Source organism: Botryllus schlosseri, chromosome 14 (genome assembly GCF_051294905.1).
Source record: "Botryllus schlosseri isolate E-star chromosome 14, Bs_hap1, whole genome shotgun sequence".
NCBI lineage: Eukaryota > Metazoa > Chordata > Ascidiacea > Stolidobranchia > Styelidae > Botryllus > Botryllus schlosseri.
The window spans coordinates 15,125,975-15,145,941 of record NC_137249.1 but is presented as its reverse complement, the minus strand read 5'-3'; the positions used below and the strand labels follow the sequence as shown (position 1 = coordinate 15,145,941).

General features: G+C 39.2%; 1 protein-coding gene across 2 annotated transcripts; it reads right to left on the bottom strand.

Annotated features, from left to right (window-relative positions):
• Window positions 1-1,216: 1,216 nt before the first annotated feature.
• Window positions 1,217-19,208, bottom strand: LOC145455344 (peroxisomal targeting signal 1 receptor-like). Of its 2 annotated transcripts, none has more exons than XM_080333310.1 (14): window positions 17,030-19,208; window positions 11,401-11,523; window positions 11,221-11,346; window positions 10,818-10,932; window positions 9,229-9,317; window positions 9,122-9,168; window positions 7,146-7,286; window positions 6,700-6,855; window positions 6,562-6,632; window positions 5,898-6,101; window positions 4,687-4,828; window positions 4,248-4,331; window positions 4,084-4,181; window positions 1,217-2,509 (listed from the first exon to the last, which is right to left on the bottom strand). In XM_080333310.1, exons 1-14 carry the CDS (start codon window positions 17,151-17,153, stop codon window positions 2,278-2,280), a joined length of 1,752 nt encoding a protein of 583 aa, XP_080189436.1. In that variant the 5' UTR covers window positions 17,154-19,208; the 3' UTR covers window positions 1,217-2,277. The 2 variants fall into 2 exon arrangements, with proteins under 2 accessions (XP_080189436.1, XP_080189437.1); XM_080333311.1 differs by lacking the exon at window positions 17,030-19,208 and adding an exon at window positions 15,088-17,023 and having other exon boundaries at window positions 11,401-14,566.
• Window positions 19,209-19,967: the final 759 nt, after the last annotated feature.

Genomic DNA, 19,967 nt, shown 5'->3' with positions numbered 1-19,967 from the left:
GAAAGCTGTAATACCGGAAAAGAAAATGGTTAATTATAAAAGTTTCCAACAAAAAAGGTCGTCACTTCGACTCGATCTACGTTTCGCCCGATTTATTACAAAACTTTAGCCATTCGCTGCGTCGGAGTCGAGTTTTTAAAGAGGCACTGTACGCTAAAGATGATCTGGTCTCAAGTTGAAGGGCAAAACGAAAAAATATTTTTGGCCGCAACCATTTTCTTAATAACGCCACCGAAATGACGCTACAATTTATTGAAATTTCCACAGGACCTTCACGCTCCAGTTGCCGCGGGCCCGCGACAGCTCGTCATGGTTTCTTAACACGCTGACAAAATTTATGGCACGATATCTTCACCGTCCCACTTGCTCGACGCGATTAGGCCTTACGCGCCAGGGCGGTTTAGTTTAGGCTTACAGTACTGGTACTTGAAAATGTTACCAAAAACTGTTAAAAGTGATGAAAATTAGTATATTATGAATGCGAAGCTATCGACATCACCGAGCAGAGTTGTAAAAAGTGGGTTTCACATGACACTATCTCGGAACTGATCAGTCAAGACAATGACTTGGACTCGACACTCTTCTCCGTGACTTGGACTTGACTAGGTGGTGAATTGAAATTGACTCGAGTCAAAACTATAAGTGAGATTGACTTGTGACTTGGTTACAACCCTGCATTTCAAGACTTTTTCTTGAAAAATAGGGGGACATTTAGGCGTCTTCTGAGGACACTTTCAATTTATTGAAAGAAAGAGGACAAATCTTTTTAACAGAGGACGTATGGTATAACTAGGGTTACATTAAAACAGGCACGTTTAAAAGAAGGCCAAAATCATGTTTTTTAAGGCCACATTACGAATATTCAATTGTGATGTCATAGTCGAACGACATTGACAATTGAAAATATAGCTACTTTGACGAAATATCTACGTACGGTGCTGTAGCTGTTGAACCGACTATTTTGAGGGTTCCAACCATCCCATATCGTATACGTCGGCTATATCGGGTCGTAATCGTCCGTAGCCTCATACATGTTTTTGATGAGTATTTACACAGCAATGGCATAATTTTACAACCCTATAATGGTAGCACTACTGTTATGGAGTCGTTGAATCGGCAAGCACTCTTACTCTTATACACTTCACACCTCGGTCTCGCAACAAAACTGTATTTTCCTGCCGTTACTCCCCTTCCAGTCAAAGATTACTAAAAAATACACAATTCCACAATAACATTTCATTACGAAGAAACATCGACGGCATAATATTTGATGAAGTCATCACACACAGTGGATAATGGGTTGGTCTTACCAGAATTTGGAAATTTCCACCTCAGAGATGGAAAAGAATTACCCTGAACATATCATAATTTTGCGATAAAGTTCAAGGTCGCACCAACCAATAACAAAACTTTACAGAGCACAGTGATATACGACATAATACAAATCTATACAGAACACAGTGGTGTACTACATAATACAAATCTAACACAAGGGATAAGGGCGACCACGTAGTGGAAGCCGGGAAGCCGATATTTTCGGGTACTGAAATTATATGCTCCTTTTTGCTTCATGAACAAAAATTGTGGTTGCGATACTTTCCTCCCACTGTGGGTACCTTGAACGCCAATACGCACGCAGGGCAGTACCATATCATTCAATGCATGTAGCAGAATGGCAACTAAATTTCTGTATAGAGGTTGTAGACTTGCAATAAATTTAATATTTGCTATTCCCTTCGTGGTCACACAAAAATTAATCGTTTGGACACTCCAAGTCTGTAATGGAGACTTAGTGAGTCGTAGGCTACCCGAGTACCAGACTCGGGCTAGCACTCTGCACGCGATTCTGCCCAGCTGTAATTTGTGATAAGTACCCAAGCATGGAAGAGCAGTACTCATGGTTCAAGTAGACATGGCTTCAAGCAAATATATATGTACTACTGGTAGTGGAGTCAAGTATAGTACCATCAGCAAGTAACAAGCCTGCGATATTAATTCCCATTAATCTGTCCGTAGACATTACAGCATCATTGGTAGCATGAATATTCAATGTAAAATAGCCCTGGTTATGTGCAATAGACCAATCAATCACACTACTCGAGTACTCATCCTAGACGGGCAGGCTTCAATTACCGGACAACCAATAGTAGTCGCTAATGATACGTCCAGCTATGTCGATACCAAAAATTCATTCAATGTCCAACTGAGTTGGCATTCGCACATGAAAATTCCACCTCAACAGAAAATATTAACATTGTCGGAGTCCTTGCAAGAGCATCACTGACTTTTCATGACCCATGACGGGTCCATAACAACGATTCGATACATCTCTTCGAAATTTATCCGTTCAGCGGCACTCTCCACTCGGGGGTCACCAACTTTAGGCCCCATCCTTCTCACACCCTCCCACATTGTAGAGTATTGTATCTTTTCTCCACTGGTCGTATGAAGGAATTTTCCGTATTTACGTTGCAGACTGATGGCGGTCAGATGATGTACCATGGCCTGCCTGTATAAAAGGAAGAAATGCAATTAGTTTTGGTACAGCATGAGAAAATGGCACGAATCAGTTATTGATTTTCAAAATTGTAACGGATCGGTGAACTCCGGGCTGTATCAACCTTCACGGTCGTATCGATTTTCAAAATGGTAACGGATCGGTGAACTCCGGGCTGTATCGACCTTCACGGTCATATCGATTTTCAAAATGGTAACGGATCGGTGAACTCCGGGCTGTATCGACTATCACGGTCGTATCGATTTTCAAAATTGTAACGGATCGGTGAACTCCAGGCTGTATCGACCTTCACGGTCGTATCGATATTGATTTTCAAAATTGTAACGGATCTGTGGGCTCCGGGCTGTATCGACCTTCACGGTCGTATCAATCATTCTTATCTGATACTGAATGCTGTGCATGCATATTTTCTGTACCACCATCATTGCCGTCTGTATTTTTTTGATGTATTTTGGTTGGATGAAAATAAAGACTCTCTTTCATCAGTCCTATTTTCAACTTCCACTTAATCACAGCTATGAATGATGAGTGAATTCCAGAATAAATATAATATTTGTTACTGGAGTAGCCATGTATGTTCGAGACACTCCTACTTTCAAATTTATGTAACATCACTGGTGTTGCCTAAATCGAAGTGTATGACCTCCCGCTAATGTTTAGTTTTTTTCGTTAGAAAATTCAATCGTTCCCCCAAAAAGACACAGTATCAATTTTTAAGATGGTAGAATACAAATGCAGGCTTTTAGCATCCAGAGGATAGCGGCTTTCATACATGATTCACAAAACTTGGATGTAAAGAGTTTCCATCCAATGACGTTTTAACCTCAACTTCAAAATATTAATCATAGCATGTTAGTAACTAAGGAGAGCTTTCTTAATTCTAAATAATTCACTCGCAACATTCATCTGCATTCTGCAATTCTTGTGGAGCGCAATCCGTTTGCAACGCCGAAATATATAGGAAGCAAAACCTCGGTAATCGTGAACATGACTACAGACGTCTAATTAGTTACCCTAAATACACACATCACCTCCATCAGCTCTACCGGTAAATCTGATCAGATGAGGTCAGACTAAATAAAACATTAAAAGCAATACATGCAGTGATGCAAGCCAGTACCAATATTATAGGGTTACCATACGTCCTCCTTTGAGGTTTTTGAAAATGTCCACCGAGGAGCTGAGCCGGAAAGTTGACTTTTTTTTAGTCAACCAACCACATTTCAGTGTTAAATTTTGAAAAGGTGTCGTCCTTTCCCGATTCTAAAATATGGTAACCCTACAATATTATTGACAAAATACGTTGTTAGTTTGGATCGTTCGTGATTTGCATAATATATAACGCTTAGTTATAGACAAGGTGAGTGCAATTGTATGCATAACAGTTGGTGATGAAATAACCCATAGAAGACGTGGGACGAAGTCTCCCGGGAGTTAGTTTGACCGCCCTATAGGGGGTCTCAGAACAACGGCAAGTATACAACCCACAGGTGGTCCGTGGGCACAGTTTGGTCACCTCTGGTATGGTCACCTCTGGTATAACTAGATAACAATTGCAAACATACCGATAACATTTCAGATATGTACAAGACGACCCAAGATTGTACATTGCTTCTATGTAATTCGGGTGAAGTTCCAAAGCTTTCTTGAAAGCATGAGCCGCCTGAAATCAAGTGGGAAGTAACATCATAAGGATTTGGTTCAAAAGAAAATTACGAATCAAGTTTACCTGTGCATAGTTTCCACAACAGGTATATGTTTCGCCGAGTTTGTTCCACATGACAGGATCGTCTTGATTCATCGAGAGAGCCATCTTAAAGAGATTGTCAGTTATTGGAAACCTATTAACCGGAAGAAAACAAGTCGCTACCAGGAGGAAACGTATCAGCTCTCTTAAGGCAAATAATAGTCAACAGAATTAGGCTGATATGGCTGTGACCAATGTTACAAGAATTGAAAACACATTTCATCAATACTCCATTTTTTGATATTCCTCGAAACGACTTCTCATTAAGTGTACAATGTGCATACTCTTACATTATATCACTAGCATAATTTTAGTTCAAAATTCATGTGCTAATGGAGAAATGATGAAATTTCTAATAAAATGAATCTGATGTTGATTCTGTACTATAGCGTAACATAAATAAATTTCTATGTCTTCATACCTGGATGCAGTCAATTGCATTGTCGTGCTCACAGCCCAAGTTGTAGAGCATCCCAAGAGCGCTCAGCACATCCCGATCGGGATTTTCCTCATTCAATCGTAACGCTTGAACTAGCAGGCCTTCAGTTTCATTGAACATGCGACTGCAATGAAAATGAGTCCTTTGTGATGCTTGAAAAACAAGTTCTGGCAAGACAAGACCAGATTGGGATAACAGGCACGCTTTGTCTGTCTCGGTATCTTTTCAAACTGATTGTAATTGAAGTGTACTGAACGTTGACAGCCAACTTCCACGTGCATGGTATTACCAGATAGTTTTGCAGCATTTCTGCCAGATTTCGTTTCGGATAATATCGACCGTTTCAAGTACAGGTAGGAAAGGAAATTTCTACAAAAAGAGTTTCCAGTTATTTAGGTAAAAATAGACCTAGAGTACTTCGAATTTTTACATACATTGTTACTTCTACTTATCCTGGAGTGCCAAGGATGACAACTTCGACCAGCTCTAGTTGAGTGGTTGGCATATTGTTCCACAAATTGGGCATTTTCTTGGGAATTAAAATCCCGCAGAAATACTATCGACAAACATTCATACCAAATTAAATAAAAGGCCTGGAAGCACAGAAAGAGGTGTATTCGTTTTGGCCTGCACCATTGAGATGCTTTTGACGACGAAGATGCGATACGACCGTAACGTCATCTAGTCTGCACCCCCGTTTTTTTTCTCCTCCACGCTATCCGTGAATACTGAGCACCTAGCCAGATAGCAGCAGACACCAGTTTTCGAGTCTCTGGTCTGATCCGGTAGGAGATCGAAATTTCATCTTTGCTTCTCATGGACGTGATATTGTGATACGCGCGAACATTGAGATTATTCCGGGTAATTTACATTGTATGCGTATTTGCGTAAGTTCATCAACACAAGGAAGCTGGTCTGATTCTTGCATTCTAGGCAGGCGGGACATACGTACTTAACCCTAATAAATGGATGGTTACCTCGATAGATTTGAAAAATTTCAAACCTGTTCTAAGCTGGACACCTGTTTACTTGATAGTATCTTAATTTGTAGCCACATACAAGCGACTAGTAATTGCCAATTAGTGATATTGAGCTCTTGAGAGTAGCTCTAACACTAATTATAATAGAACTATATATTAACCCCGGTTGAGAACCACTGTCCTAATACATAACAGTTATTAAGACGTTCTTACCAATTCGTATAATAATTCCCACGAGACAAGCTGCTAGATGCCAGTTCAATTCGTGTCTTGTTATCTGCCTTCAAATGCTTGTATTTCGGATGAACTTTTACCCATTCTATCAAAGCCATACATGTGGCATCCTTGTCACGACTTTGCTGAACTGACGCCACACCAAGCAGTGATTCCGTCATGTTTGGGTCATAATGATAACAGCTGCAAAATAAAGGTAACATATTACTATCGAACAATTCACCATATCGAACATACAAAATAATTAGCGAAGATTCACTGATTTACTCAAGCGAAAATTATCTCCCTAATCAGGCAACAGGCTCAACCATCCGCACGGCAACTGTATAGCGATTACGTAACACATGTCTCTATATATCCTAAAAACACTAAGCATCATAGAAGAGTTGTTGCCTGCAATCTGACTCCGCAAAATTTGAAAAGTAGGCTCAACAGTTGAGAATAACAGAAAGGCGCATGTAATAATAATATAAATAGACATTTCAAGGACAAGATGCAGCCCACACAGTGACACAGAGAAGCGAATATGCTGAGATTAATGTGGGAACCATTATACGATGAATAGTACGATGCAATATCAAGCATGTATCTTTGTAGTGAATATGGAAATAGTGACTCAAAAAACACAAATCTTAAACCATACTTTCGAAAAGCTCTGAGAGCGTCATAAACGTACAAGTTCTTGGCTTGTGCCATACCGAGGTGCAGCCAAGCCTGTAGGATTAGATTGAGATTGTTACTTTGAAATATCCTCAAAATCACAATGAAAGCCATACGTTACCTTTGCGTTCTGACGATTTGTATTCAAAGCAGCTTCAAACATCAAGGTAGCGTTTACGGTATCGTAAACTTTTAGATATTCCATTCCCTTTTCAAAGGCATCTTCCGTGTTCATGTCCAGATACGGATTATCCTTTTGGAAGCGATAAGGTAGACCCTGAAGTAAACAGGTAAAACTACGACACTGGCCTTCTCAGAGCATGGCAGATCAACTTGATAAAAATATTTCACGTATTGCTCTTTTATTCCTATATTTGGCTTGATGATTAGCAGAATTAACTATTGAAGTGACACCGTAGAACAAACTTAGCATCGACTTATTTCCATTGACAAAGCGACATTTGTTATTTGCATTCAGTTTTATTCTAGAAGGGAGAACGAATATATATATTGTTTGATGACAAATATCCACCCATCTAGACAGTGACGATGCGTAATTTTCCTCACTGTCTGAGAATCCTCATCTTCTGCGCTATCAGATTCGTCTTCCGATGATTCCATCGATTCTAGTTCTTCCATAAGTGCCAATACGGATCCAAGGAGATCAGATGGAGAGGGTTCATGCGATACGTTGACGTGATCTTCAACCTGCCAAGGAAATTATGCAATCCATGCTATCATGTCACCCATACCAGTGACGGGAAGATGTAGTTTATTTTTGTCCTAGATGTTTATGCGGCATATACACCGACTCATGATATACATACACACGATCTGTGTATATGGACACCATGAGTGCATGATGTGCATATGCCGCAGGACGAGGAAGGTACAGATGTAGACTTGTACGGCTTTTCACGTCTTGCACCACCCCCTCCACGCTACCACTGTAATGCATGAGCGCCAAGCGGGGAAGTCATGGATACCAGTGTTACTAATCAAATCAGGTCTTTGGTCTGACACTACTGTGGATCGAATCCACCCCCTACCGATTAGGAAGACGGACGCTTCATCATTACGCTATCTTGCCGTTTTACTAGATACCAGAGAGGAGTATAATTTTTTCTATAACACTCTAAATCTAACTTGTTCATTTTCAAATACCAGCGAAGTAACCCGATTGGTTGGCTTGAGGTTAGTTTGGGTGAGAGATCATGTCCTGTCGGGGACCAATCGTTGGGTTATGTGTGGGCCTATGGTTTGTATGGCCAAGGATTAGGCTAGTGGTGAGGTTAGATCAGGGCATAGCGCAGATTAGGTCATGAAATTTCATTACCGTATGTCATGCTTTAAGGGTACAGTAGGTAGTTTGTTAAAATTAGAAATAAATGTTATTGTTCTAATCACAAAGATACTAAATATTTTGTGGAGCATGCACTCTGTTCCTTGCGGAAGCCGTATATTAGTACTGTATCAATTGGATTGCTTGCAAGAGACTAATCATACTTTCGGCACATACTATTGATACCCTCCAGAACCACATATTGCTATCGATTAATACATCTGTTATTGAGATGCTGAATTTGAAGGGCTTCTTGGAGGTGCAGAACTTCAATATACAATTGAATAGTATATGGAGATGAAGCCTCTATTCTCAGCTGACACTCGTCAGGGACGATTGTCAGCAACTAGTAGGGAATTGGAAAGAACATTGTTTCGGTATATCAACAAACCTATCATAAGATACGATTTCAGCGGCATGAAATTTCGAATAATAGGGGTGAAGAGAGCGTCAAGCTCAATTTACTATTTTTAGATGTTGCACAAACTCTGTTGGCACACACTTGGTTGGTGAATTTGACCTATACTTTCCATGATTGGGTCTGCTCAACATCAGCTGGCAAATTGACGAGAGCCGAATTCACTGGTAACCTTCAAAAGTATGGGGTTTCAAGTTTGGAATGGGAGGGATGTCGACCCTCAACTGGATAAACCACTGCCAAGAAGGTACGAAAAGAATGGATGTGAAAAATCAACAAAACCTCAGATTGAAAACTCGTGGCATGTGGTGGGGCTACAATGCAATGTGACAGGAAGCGATGAATTGATCTCTTGTCGAACAATCAGTCATCTTATTCATCACCAAGAAAATGTGATAACAAAACTTCAATCCTATTCAGAGTGTAAGATTCATTGACACACCCCGGAAAACCTCATTCGGTTCAAAGGCTGAAAATGTAAATCAATCAAAATAATTGCAATTAACAGCTCTATTCTTTTCATCCACACGCAATGCACATTGTACAATGCAATACATAAAACGCAATGTGATGGAATGAACAGGAGCTGGATGCCAAAACTAAAAATTCTGATTAAATCTTGAAAATTTAAGTTTGTAGTTCATTTTAGTCATCTTATTTGTTAGTCGAGTTAAGAATTGGTGCCAAGTGTAACGCAGCAAGGATATAAAACACTCAACGCTGCAGTCAAATATATTGTGGTTCCCTAATAAAAGATAGAGTAATATTTATTGTGAAACTTACGTCGTTCAATTGCCGAGTCCAGGCATCATTCTTCTCTGATCCAAGGCCTGAAAAGTTATATTGAATAAATGAATAACAGAGGAAATGGGCTGCTAGTTTGTACATACCAGCTGTTGAAGATGTTTGACCCTTCACCTCAGAAGTGTTGCTGTCGAGTATTCCTGGTTCATTATCTTCAACTTGATAATCTTTTGACCTAAAGTAGTATAGTATATCGGTTATTAAAATTGCATACCTAGTAGAAATAAAATTATTATTACTAAGTAACATTCAAGTAACATAATCAAACATATTCAAATGTCAATATGTCACTGAGCTCAAAATGACATCATTATTGTCAAGATTAACCAATATATGCATAATGATGACCCAAATATGTATTCATGCAGATGTACTTGAAGCCTCTCTTCATTCAACATCAGGGTAGCGATTTTGGACTTGAATGGCTCAATACGAATAATTTACATTTTTACAGCAGTGGCTCAAGTCTTGCAATGTTCATGGAAAATAGAACGGCGACATGAAATAACATGGGGTAATACAAAGCATTAAAAGTCATTCACTGGGCTGAATGCTGATAGTTAATAAAAAATAAATGTTGGAGTAGCTGGGCTCTGAGCGTCGTCACATGATTGTGGAAACGACAGGTATTGTGATCCAGCAGTCACAATAGGTTATGTCATGGTCAACAAACACAAAACTATTTGTTTTGAAGAGTTAACAGCAATGGAGTATTTGTGGTCGAAAAGAACGTATTCGAACTTTTCTCTTCTTTCTAACTTGGATCATGTCATAACGAACGATACTAGAAAACTTGACCAGTGCTTCTCAACCGGTGGGTCGCCAAGCTATTTCAGGTGGGTCGCAAAGACGTTTTAAATGTTACACTTTCGTATTTAATTTTCCAAATATTCCAAACACTTTATATTCTCAAGATTAGAAGGGTAATTTCACATTCCCCTACCCCAAATTAAATTGTTTTGCGCCATTAAGCCACGTTGCTATGCTCACAATTCGTGAGCCAGATTTTCGTCACAATCATATTGATTGGAGCGTGGAATCCGACAGTGCGTTATTGCGTATGAGTGAGATTGAAATTCATTCTTTCCTCCAAAGACTTTGCGAACGTTGATCGGAAAATGCAGCAATCCAGACCAATTTATCGTTATAATCAGCAAACAATTGCCGCACCGCAACCTCCTCACAATCCCTTTGTGTTCGACAAAATAGATGAATTGCTGATTGGAGACGCCCTTTCTCGTCTGTTGTTGTTTGTGGTATTCATGGTGTTTTTTTACTACAATGTTCATTTATAACAGGCCGATATTCTTATGAAATCTCTATTACGACACCATGCAGAAAAATATCCCGCAGTTCTAAATAAATTTAAAATTAGATGTTTTATTTCTTAAATTACGGTAATTGACAAGCGTCCACCTTCTTGGCTTTGCAATAAAGATACAAAATCCCAATATATTGGGTGGACCGGCAGGAAACGTGCCACAGACCCGTGTATGAGAACCACTGCTCTAAATTGAATCAGGCAAACCAACAATTCTGAAAAGCCCTAATGATAGATTTGCAGGAATTTCCTTGATGCCAGGAATGAGGCAGTCATAAATATCAACTTTAAGTTGAATAAAACAACATAGGAACACATCAACTTGAAAGAAACATAGCATTATCAGTTTCTTACCATTCTTCTGAGATAGGGTGGTGAACCTCCCGGATATTAGGCCCACCGAGTAGTGCTGATGGAGCCGGTGGTCTGAATATGGGGGGCCATACCATGCCAGGCGCCTGCTTCACATCTAAACAAAAAAAATTGGTACCTCACAACGCTGAGAAACTGACAGGTTTTGGCTAAATCCTTTGCATAAGTTTGATGGATTTCAGAAATGTCTGCTAGAGTCGAGACACAGGTATATTGATCTTAGAAATACAGATAAGTCAAATTAAGCTATCAATTAGGAGAGTAAAACTACATGACGGAAGAGGCAATCACAGCAAACAAGGGCAGTAGCACACTATATTGCTAATCATGTGCGATGTGCTTGTTAACCTAGAGACAACATACCATCAGAAAAGAATCATGGTACCTTGCATCGAAAAGCTTCCAGATGGGTTACGGGTATCTTGTTTCTGAGGATTATCTTCATAAGCGGTTTGTTGGAAACCTTGGTAGTCATTCTTCCATTGCTTTGGTGCAGTTACAAATTGTGGATCTACAAACACAGAATAAATGAATGGCTGAAAACGTTGGGGAAATGCCTTCCAACCTTGAGATTCCTTATTCCTTTCTTCGAGCTGCTTGGCTTGATGTAATAGTTCTCCCATGTGGAAGGTATGATGGAAGCCAGCAGCTGAACCATCAAGTCTCGAATCACCCGCACCATGACTATCTGAAAAATTCGAATTGTATTGATGATTGAAATCGTCATAACAGTTATACAATAATACATATATGAGCAATAACCGCAGATAGCAGTTAGCAGGGTTGGGCAAACTGCGGCTTATTCAGCCTTTGATAGTGGCTCTCAAAATTGATTGCACAAGTGTTTCGCTATTTTGCTAGAGAGGATTATGCGTGGTTGTTTCTTTCCTTATGGTTTAAGCAAGACTTGTAAAGTAACGGGGTTGGTGGCACTACAGGGTTGGAAATTCGCAATTGTAACTTTCGCAATCGAGTTCACGATTTCGAGAGTTACTGTTGCAAATTTCTAACCCTGTAGTAAACGTTTCACCCGCAACAATGAATGCCTGGTCATCAATCAATGATAAATCATTGTGTTCAACAATGAACTCAATTATTAATTATGCCAGCGCATGTCGCAATCATTTCCGGGCTAGCAATGGTGAATACCAATATGTTTCTTTGATTTGTATTGTAAAGGCTAGCAATAACTGCAGAGTGCAGAGTTTGGCCAAGAAAATTTCGAAAATGTCCTTAAATTCTCGTCAGCACTTGAAGGAATTGCTCAGAACTGTTTTGACGATATATCAGCCTGATTTCAAACATCTTGCATCCCAGGTGGAGACGCACCGTATCATCACACAATAATAAACTTCATTTCATTGTGATGTCATAAATTCAACTTTTGTGAGCAAGGGACTGCATACAAAATCAAAATTTATTTGTCACAGGTTCGTGGGTCGCACTATAGAATAATTAGGATCATATGCCAAAATCGAAAATGTCAAAACAAAAGGCTTGTGATCCAAGAAACGGAGATTATATGCTAATGTATGCAGATTTTAATAAAATTTACAACCCCTACACATCATAATTAATGATATTTTATGGTTATTCTCGTTAACCTATGTTTAAAAATTTTGAATGAACGTTGGTTTTGATTAATTCAATGCTTAAAACAAAATAGAAACGTGAGAGTAGGGAACTGTAGATTTGCCGATTTCATTTTACTTCAAAACACATGAACTGACAACATTGAGTACGCAATCCTCAATAAATTCCGCTTCTTCGAGTGGTTCTCTGTTTTGAAATGTCACTGGGTGAACGTTATTTGGTAGGCATCATTGACAGTGGACTCCAAAAACCTCACTAAACTATGCCTATCATTGGGATGTTTGGTTTCAAAGTCGTGACGGACCATAATGAAATTAAAAAAAATTCCGGGGCCACAAGGAAAAAGTTTGCGAGACGCACCAAATCAGCATTATCGGGTTGAACAATACCGATTTGTTTGGAGTAGTCAATAGGGCCTCTACTAGGGATGGTGCAAACCCCTGAAAGGTTCAGGTTCGTGTGAATGCGAATTTCTTTGAAAGGTTTTGTGTGAACGTGAACCCATGACGTCACGTGAAGTCATATTGCAAATGCCAACCCTACATTTCAGTTTAGTGATGTATTAATATATGAACAGTAGATTGCGACGACTCGGCCAAATTATTCCACATTGCTGTGGTACATGCTGACTTTTTAAATGTCAGCAAATGTATCTATCGGAACAATCAAATGCTATAATAATCCCTTAAAATCAATGTCTTCCGTCACTTTGCCAACAATTTCAACGAGGACCTGCAAGGGAAGATAGGCTTACGCCTTAACGGTGTAGGTCAGGTAGGACAATGCATTTAGCGTCTGACTATTGGTATATTGATAACACTGGTCAACAAACCGAAAAAAATATTTTTAAGCAGAACATCTCAGAGCCGTTTCTAGGGTTTTTGAGGTTGCTGATTACGAATATCACACTAGTTTTGTCAGATTGGCTCTTTGTCGGAAGATATTTATACCCCGAAAAAGGCTCAAAACGCTTGAATATTTCACTTGGTAGGAAGAAAATCGCAGTTTTTTCTAATTTTATACTGCGCATAAATAGATAATTTAGTAGGAAGAACCCTCAAATTGTTCTCAGTCATTCTATAAATATTAACATGACATGATGTAAAATATTTGTTTGTCAAAAAAGCAGTTTGTGAAGCCTAAAAATTGTACTTTTGCACAACGGAAATACATATTCTCCTGTATCAATTGGTCATTCTACCAAGATTAAAGAAGAGTATAAAACTATAAAATTTGTCCTTGAAAAGCTCAACTACAATACTCATATGCGTCTCATTTCTTTCGACTGGTAAATGGATTATTTTCCGCTGAGTCAACAAAATGGGTACGGTATACCTAGTAACCCTATCGAACGAGAAGCCTGAATCTGGTATCTGGTATATTCGAATACCGATGAAAGATTCTAATTTTCGCATTAGGAAGGAGTTCACTGCATGTAATTTCTCCTAAGATGTAGTAAATAAAAACTTTTTATATGATCACAAAGCACCCAACTACAAACAGTTGGTCCGAGTATTGGTATCTGCATATCGAAAACTTCGGCACAAACATAAGCAGAAAAGTTCACTTCCTCTTCAGTCATATTGATATATTTCCTGATCAACTTGTTGATTGGCAAGGGAAGAGGTTCTACCAAGACATCAGAACAACAAATGAAAGATATCAGGACAGATGAGATGAACAATTGAACATACTATATGGCAGACCATTGCCGGAACCTTTCGAGAAACTGCACTAAATAGCTTACAGGCGAATATCGTACAAAAAACAATTGTGCTTTAAAATAAAAATAATAATATTATACTCCAACTGATTATTTCGAATTTACAATAGGTGGTTGACGCAAAATTATTTGAATTAATGCCACGTTATTTTAGTATCTAGGTAAATACTTATATACATGACTGAAGTTTATTCATGTACATGATACCCATGAAAGTCTGTAACTATGATAAATCTATTACCCCTAAATATAGTGCTGTTGCTGTATTTTGATTTAAAAGAGTCTTCTGTGTGTAAAAATAACAAGTAGATGGAATTTCGAAACTTTATAGTACGACTGAGCCGATTTCATATCAAGTCATAACCGCGAAAATGGGAGATTTTGGTCAAAATAGCCTCATGGGTTATCTCTAGGGCTGGGCAAAATGATTCGAGTATTCGAATCTGATTCGAGTAGTAATTTTAATGATTCGAGTCGAGTAGTAAAAGACCATTTTTTCGAGTACTGAAATTATACGGTCCTGGCAACTGAAAGTTAATTTACTGACGAGAATTATAGTTTGATACTATTTTCCACTGAGGAAGCCGTGAAACCTTGATTGGCCGTGTTTCAGCATACCAGGCACAGTTTAAAACTATGAACGTTACTGGAAATAACACATTTCCAAAGTCAGCATCATCCAACAAAATTGTTAAGAAGTGCAATGAAATCGGTATGGTCGAAAAAAATACCAAAGCATCTATGTGATGGATAACATGCATTACGTTCTTTGTGGTGGCATAAAAGTTTCATATTTGGACTTCGACATGTCACATCCAGTTGTGACGTCATAATGATTGATACTCGATTACTCGACTCGACTCGAAGCATATTACGTGATTCAGAATAGAATCACTCAAGTACTCGATTTTGCCCAGCCCTAGTTATCTCCACAACAAGAGCCAATTTGAAAAAAACTAAGGTCATATTCGGAATCAGTGCCCTTCAGAACACCCCAAACCACTCTACTTTGTCTGCCTAAAAATATGTGTTGACCAGTGTAATGCGTAGAGTGTAAACCGGGTTCCTACACTTGTTACCGATATTACCCCATAAACAAGTTATACAGTAGCCAACACCCAAAATGCACGGATTTGGTTCTTATGATACAATAAACATATCAAATCAAGATGGCTCCCGTATATGCCTGCTAGATTTTTACATCAGGGCGATCAGGCATTCACGTATTTTTTACATCAATCTCATCGATTAGTCGAATGAGCATCATTTGCTGACTACCTGTAATGAATTTAGTTCGGGATGTTGTGTGATTCAAGCTGACAAAATATTCACAAACGAAAAGCTGGATATTTCGAGCAAACTTTGTAACAAAGCAAGTTAAATTTTTGAAATTGCCAAGGTGCATGCTCGTATGGTTGCCAGTGAACTCGGCCCTCGGTGAATTCAGCCCCACAAACTCGGCCCTCTGGAAATTTTGTATTATAGCGTATTAACAACTATTAATATGAATTATCAAACTAATAATATTATTATCAAGGGATTTGTCAATATTGTACGGAGGTCAGGGCATGCGTAGATCACGAAGTCACAGCGTGATTATATCACATGATCACGGATTGCGTAAGCGCGGGAGATAACGCGACTCCCACATATATCAACCACGCATGGTCTGCTCGTTATTGCAATTGCAGGTTAGGAGTGGGGTATTAGGGTTGGGGAAGGGGGGATATTAGGGTTGGCGGAGGATATTAGGGTTGGGAGGCATTAGGGTTGGGGAAGGGGGGATATTAGGGTTAGGGTTCAAGTTGGGGTTAAGGTATCCCAAGATTAGGGTTAGGGGAGGAGGGACATTAGGGTTGGGGGAGGGGGATATTAGGGTTGGTAGTGGGTTAGGGTCCAAGTTAGGGTGCCCTGACAAGGATATTTCCTAAGAATGATATCTAGGGTTACCATATTTTGGAAATCTGAAAAGAGAACCATATATTCATTTATATTTTCGGAATCAGTGCGACAGTAGCTTTTGATAAAGCCAGATTCAGTAAATTCTGCCCTCTGGAAGTGGAAGATTCTGAATTGCCAGAAATCCTACAGCCGTTTACGAAAAAACAATTCTGAATACAGCCTCAGCGAGGCGGAACAAAGCTGCAAAATCGGTCGTTGCCATTCCATGTTTACATTCGATAATTCCAGTAACCAATCATGGTGAACCGGTAGCGTGCGTGGTGGAGTCTTCGATATCAGACTCTCGCACTGCGAGATCTACCACGGCACGTTCCCTATCTAAGAATCATAATTCATATTAAATGCATTTTCAATGCAAAATTGTTCGAGGGCCTGAGGGCCAAGTTCAACGAGGGCCGAGTTCACTGGTAATCGCTCGTATAGTATTGATTTTTCGTTTTGCTGCTAGCGCCGTGCATAGAGGTCTGAAGTTGAACGAATGCAAAGGAATTCAACCAAAGACCTTCTGACGTTAAATTGTAATATGTAAAGACCTTCTGACGTTAAATTGTAATATGTAAAAGGTTCACAGTCCAGAACCTATAAATTTATGAGGTTCAAACACAGAACATTAACGTGAACCTCGTGTTCACACCATCCCTAGCCTCTACCTCCACCGACATTGTCAGCATTGCGATGTCATCTGGATGTCACCTGATATAACTACATCACAATCGAACTGTGACAACACATGATTACTAAGAACTTTCGCTCACAAAAATTGTTGAATGTAATCGTGAATGTTCATCATGGTCATGGCTACGCCTAACCGCCTATGCATGTAGTTTACCAGGAATACATCAGCAGATAGCAAAATCCTAAGGCAGGCAAACAAACGAAAGTATGGCAAGTTGGTTAAAAAAATTGCCAAACAAACCATTATTTCCTCTCATAACTCCGGCAGGACCAAATGCCATATTTTGTTTAACATGCTGGGTGGCTTTCACAAGAGGATTACTGCCTCCACAAGCACCAGAAACAAGATCTTTCATAGTCGACATAGTAACTAAACTAACGAGTAGAAATCTGAAGATCTACCACTGAGGAATGTTTCAAATTAAAATGAGATTCAGAATAGCTTCGGATTCAACTAAAAAATGAACAAAGTTGCATGCCATAATAGTCAATGCTCACAGACCCCTAAACATTGAAATTGGTGCTACCCAATTATTTTACAAAACCACGCATTGAACACGAATGTGAGATTGTGCATCCTCAACATGCGAAAGTTTGCTATGATTTTGATCAGGACTTCATAAACTCTTTGCTCAGTGACACTATCAAAAGCGATCCCACAAAAACCGACGGAAAGCTATAATCATTAAACATGACTGTGATGTCATTGTGTTAGACTAAGCAAGTCTAACACCAACATTCCATCCCTGCCTGCCTATTTCTAGGAGCAAATATACTAATGTGACATCATGCCAATTTGTGTAACACAGGGGTGACACACTACACAAAAAATGCAAGTACAAGTACTGAACACGGATGTTCAATGGTCATGAGTAGGGCGGTTTTTTTTTGACATGTCAAAATTTGTCAAAATTGTAGCGTTAGGTCAAAATTTGTCAAAATTTTTCATCAAGTCAAAATTTTTTTGACGTCTGCATTTCGTTCGTATCGTAGATTTTGCAATGTCAGTGAATTTATCATTTGATATTTTACAGCTTGTAGCCTATTTTATAGGCCTACCGTTGTAAACGGCTAATTGTCTGCTCATTGTAAATCATAAACGGTCAAATAAAACAAGTAGGTAAACATGGTGTTATGGTCAACGCACCGCAATATCCTAACTGAAGAAAGACTTCTTGCGCATTGCATCATTTTTATATTAAGAAGCGCTTGATGAAAAATTGTGATGTAACCAACATTGTCAGAATGAAGCAACACGGTTTGTCACCAGCAGTGTACGCACAACTTGAGTGTTGCCAGCCAACAACTGCTGCTCTTGAACGTCCTTGGCAAGCTTCTTAGTAAAGACATGCACTTTCTACCCAAGAATGTCGGAAATTTTCTCTCGTTGTACTACAAAATTTTATAATATTGGTTTTTCAGTGTAAAATGTTGCATGTTTCTAAGCCAAAAACGTTTTTTCATGCCAAACTACTTCGTTAGGACAGTCAGTTCCAACCAGAAATGAAGATAAGTGGTACAATTTTAACATTATGTGGGAAAACACCTAATTTGCATACGTTAAGTCAAAATTTGGTCAAAATTCAGTTTCTATAGGTCAAAAAAAGTCAAAATTTAAATTTTTTAGGTCAAAATTTTCCTTTTTTTAGGTAAAAAAAACCCGCCCTAGTCATGAGATATACAAGTCGAATCGACACACAACACAACTCTCTGACTGACAGAATCTACTATGTATACCTTGTGACAGTACTAGCAGAGCTAAATATATATCTAGCTCCTTAACCATTCGAACGTCAGCGTGATATAGATCGATATATATTCGGCCGAAATGGTTCAATCGGGAGCAGCACTGCTCCTTCACAGATTACCATTAGCCTAATAAGTGGATTCAATCGACGTTGCCCATTATTATCAATCAATCGATTAGTCCGAGGTTTAGCCAACCACAGCCTCCTATACCGACATATAGGCTCCAATAGGTATTGTAACTTTTGTGAATGCAGCTGCGCACCGGTGGTGCGACCGTCCTGAACGTTATCGCTGTCAATCGATAAATGGCTCTAGCCCCATTAACTGCATTTCTAATGTAGACTGCACAAAGTACTTTGGTTGGCGCAACCATACTGTTCACAAATCCACTTCCAGACGTCAGTAAGATCGTATTCTGAACGTTATGTATATGTCCAGTCCATGCTCAATGTCAATCTCATGTAGGCCTACCATATCCATTGCAATTGCAAATATGCGCTGATGGACATTTATTCGACAAATCCAAACCACAACAGACGCTCGCGAGCAGATAGACTCAAAATGGTACACAATAGACATCGCCCCGTGATCCCAATACAACTCTCCAAAAAGAAATTTCAACAGTCTTCGTTAATCGTCCCCTGCCGATAGGCCAGCCAGTTGAATTTTATATTGCTCGAGATATTGTTGCCCACCTGGTGTAATTTCAAAACCATGAACCGTAACATTTGAAGAGCCATAAATGTAGGCGTGGAAGTAAGGAAAGAAAAGGACGTATAATATATTTTTGTCCTTGATATTTTTTGCGGCATACACCTACGCATGATGAACATACACGCGATGTGTGCAAATGCATACCATGAGTACATGATCTGCCAATGCCGCTGGACAAGGAATGTGAAGATATAGCGCCTTGCACGGCTTTCTAAGTCTTGCACCACTCCTCCACGCTATCCCAATAATGCATGAGCGCCAAGCGAGGAAGTCATGGATACCAGTGTTACTAATCACTAGGGCAAGTTTTAGCAGCTTTTGCAACTATTTTTACAGCTTCCGGCAGCTTCCTAAATACTCGTAAGATATGTATAATGCTGTTTTAAGCTGTTTGAAGGAATAGTGCAACTTTTTGCAACTTTTGTCCATTTTTTTTTCATACAACTTTTTGCAACTTTTTCGATTTGTCATGAAAGTATTTTTGATTTTAGTGGAATATACGGCCAAATTCGACTGAAATACCGTAAATCAGCACTGAAGTAACGCTCTTACTGGTATTTCGGGAGCTGAGCCGGAAAGTTGACATTTTTTTTAGTCAACCGAGCAGAATGTGGTCTTTTAGTGCAAATTTTGTGAAAATATAAGTGCAACTTTTTACTGCAACTTTCCACGGATTGAACTGCAACAAAAACTTGCCCTACTAATCACGTCTTTGG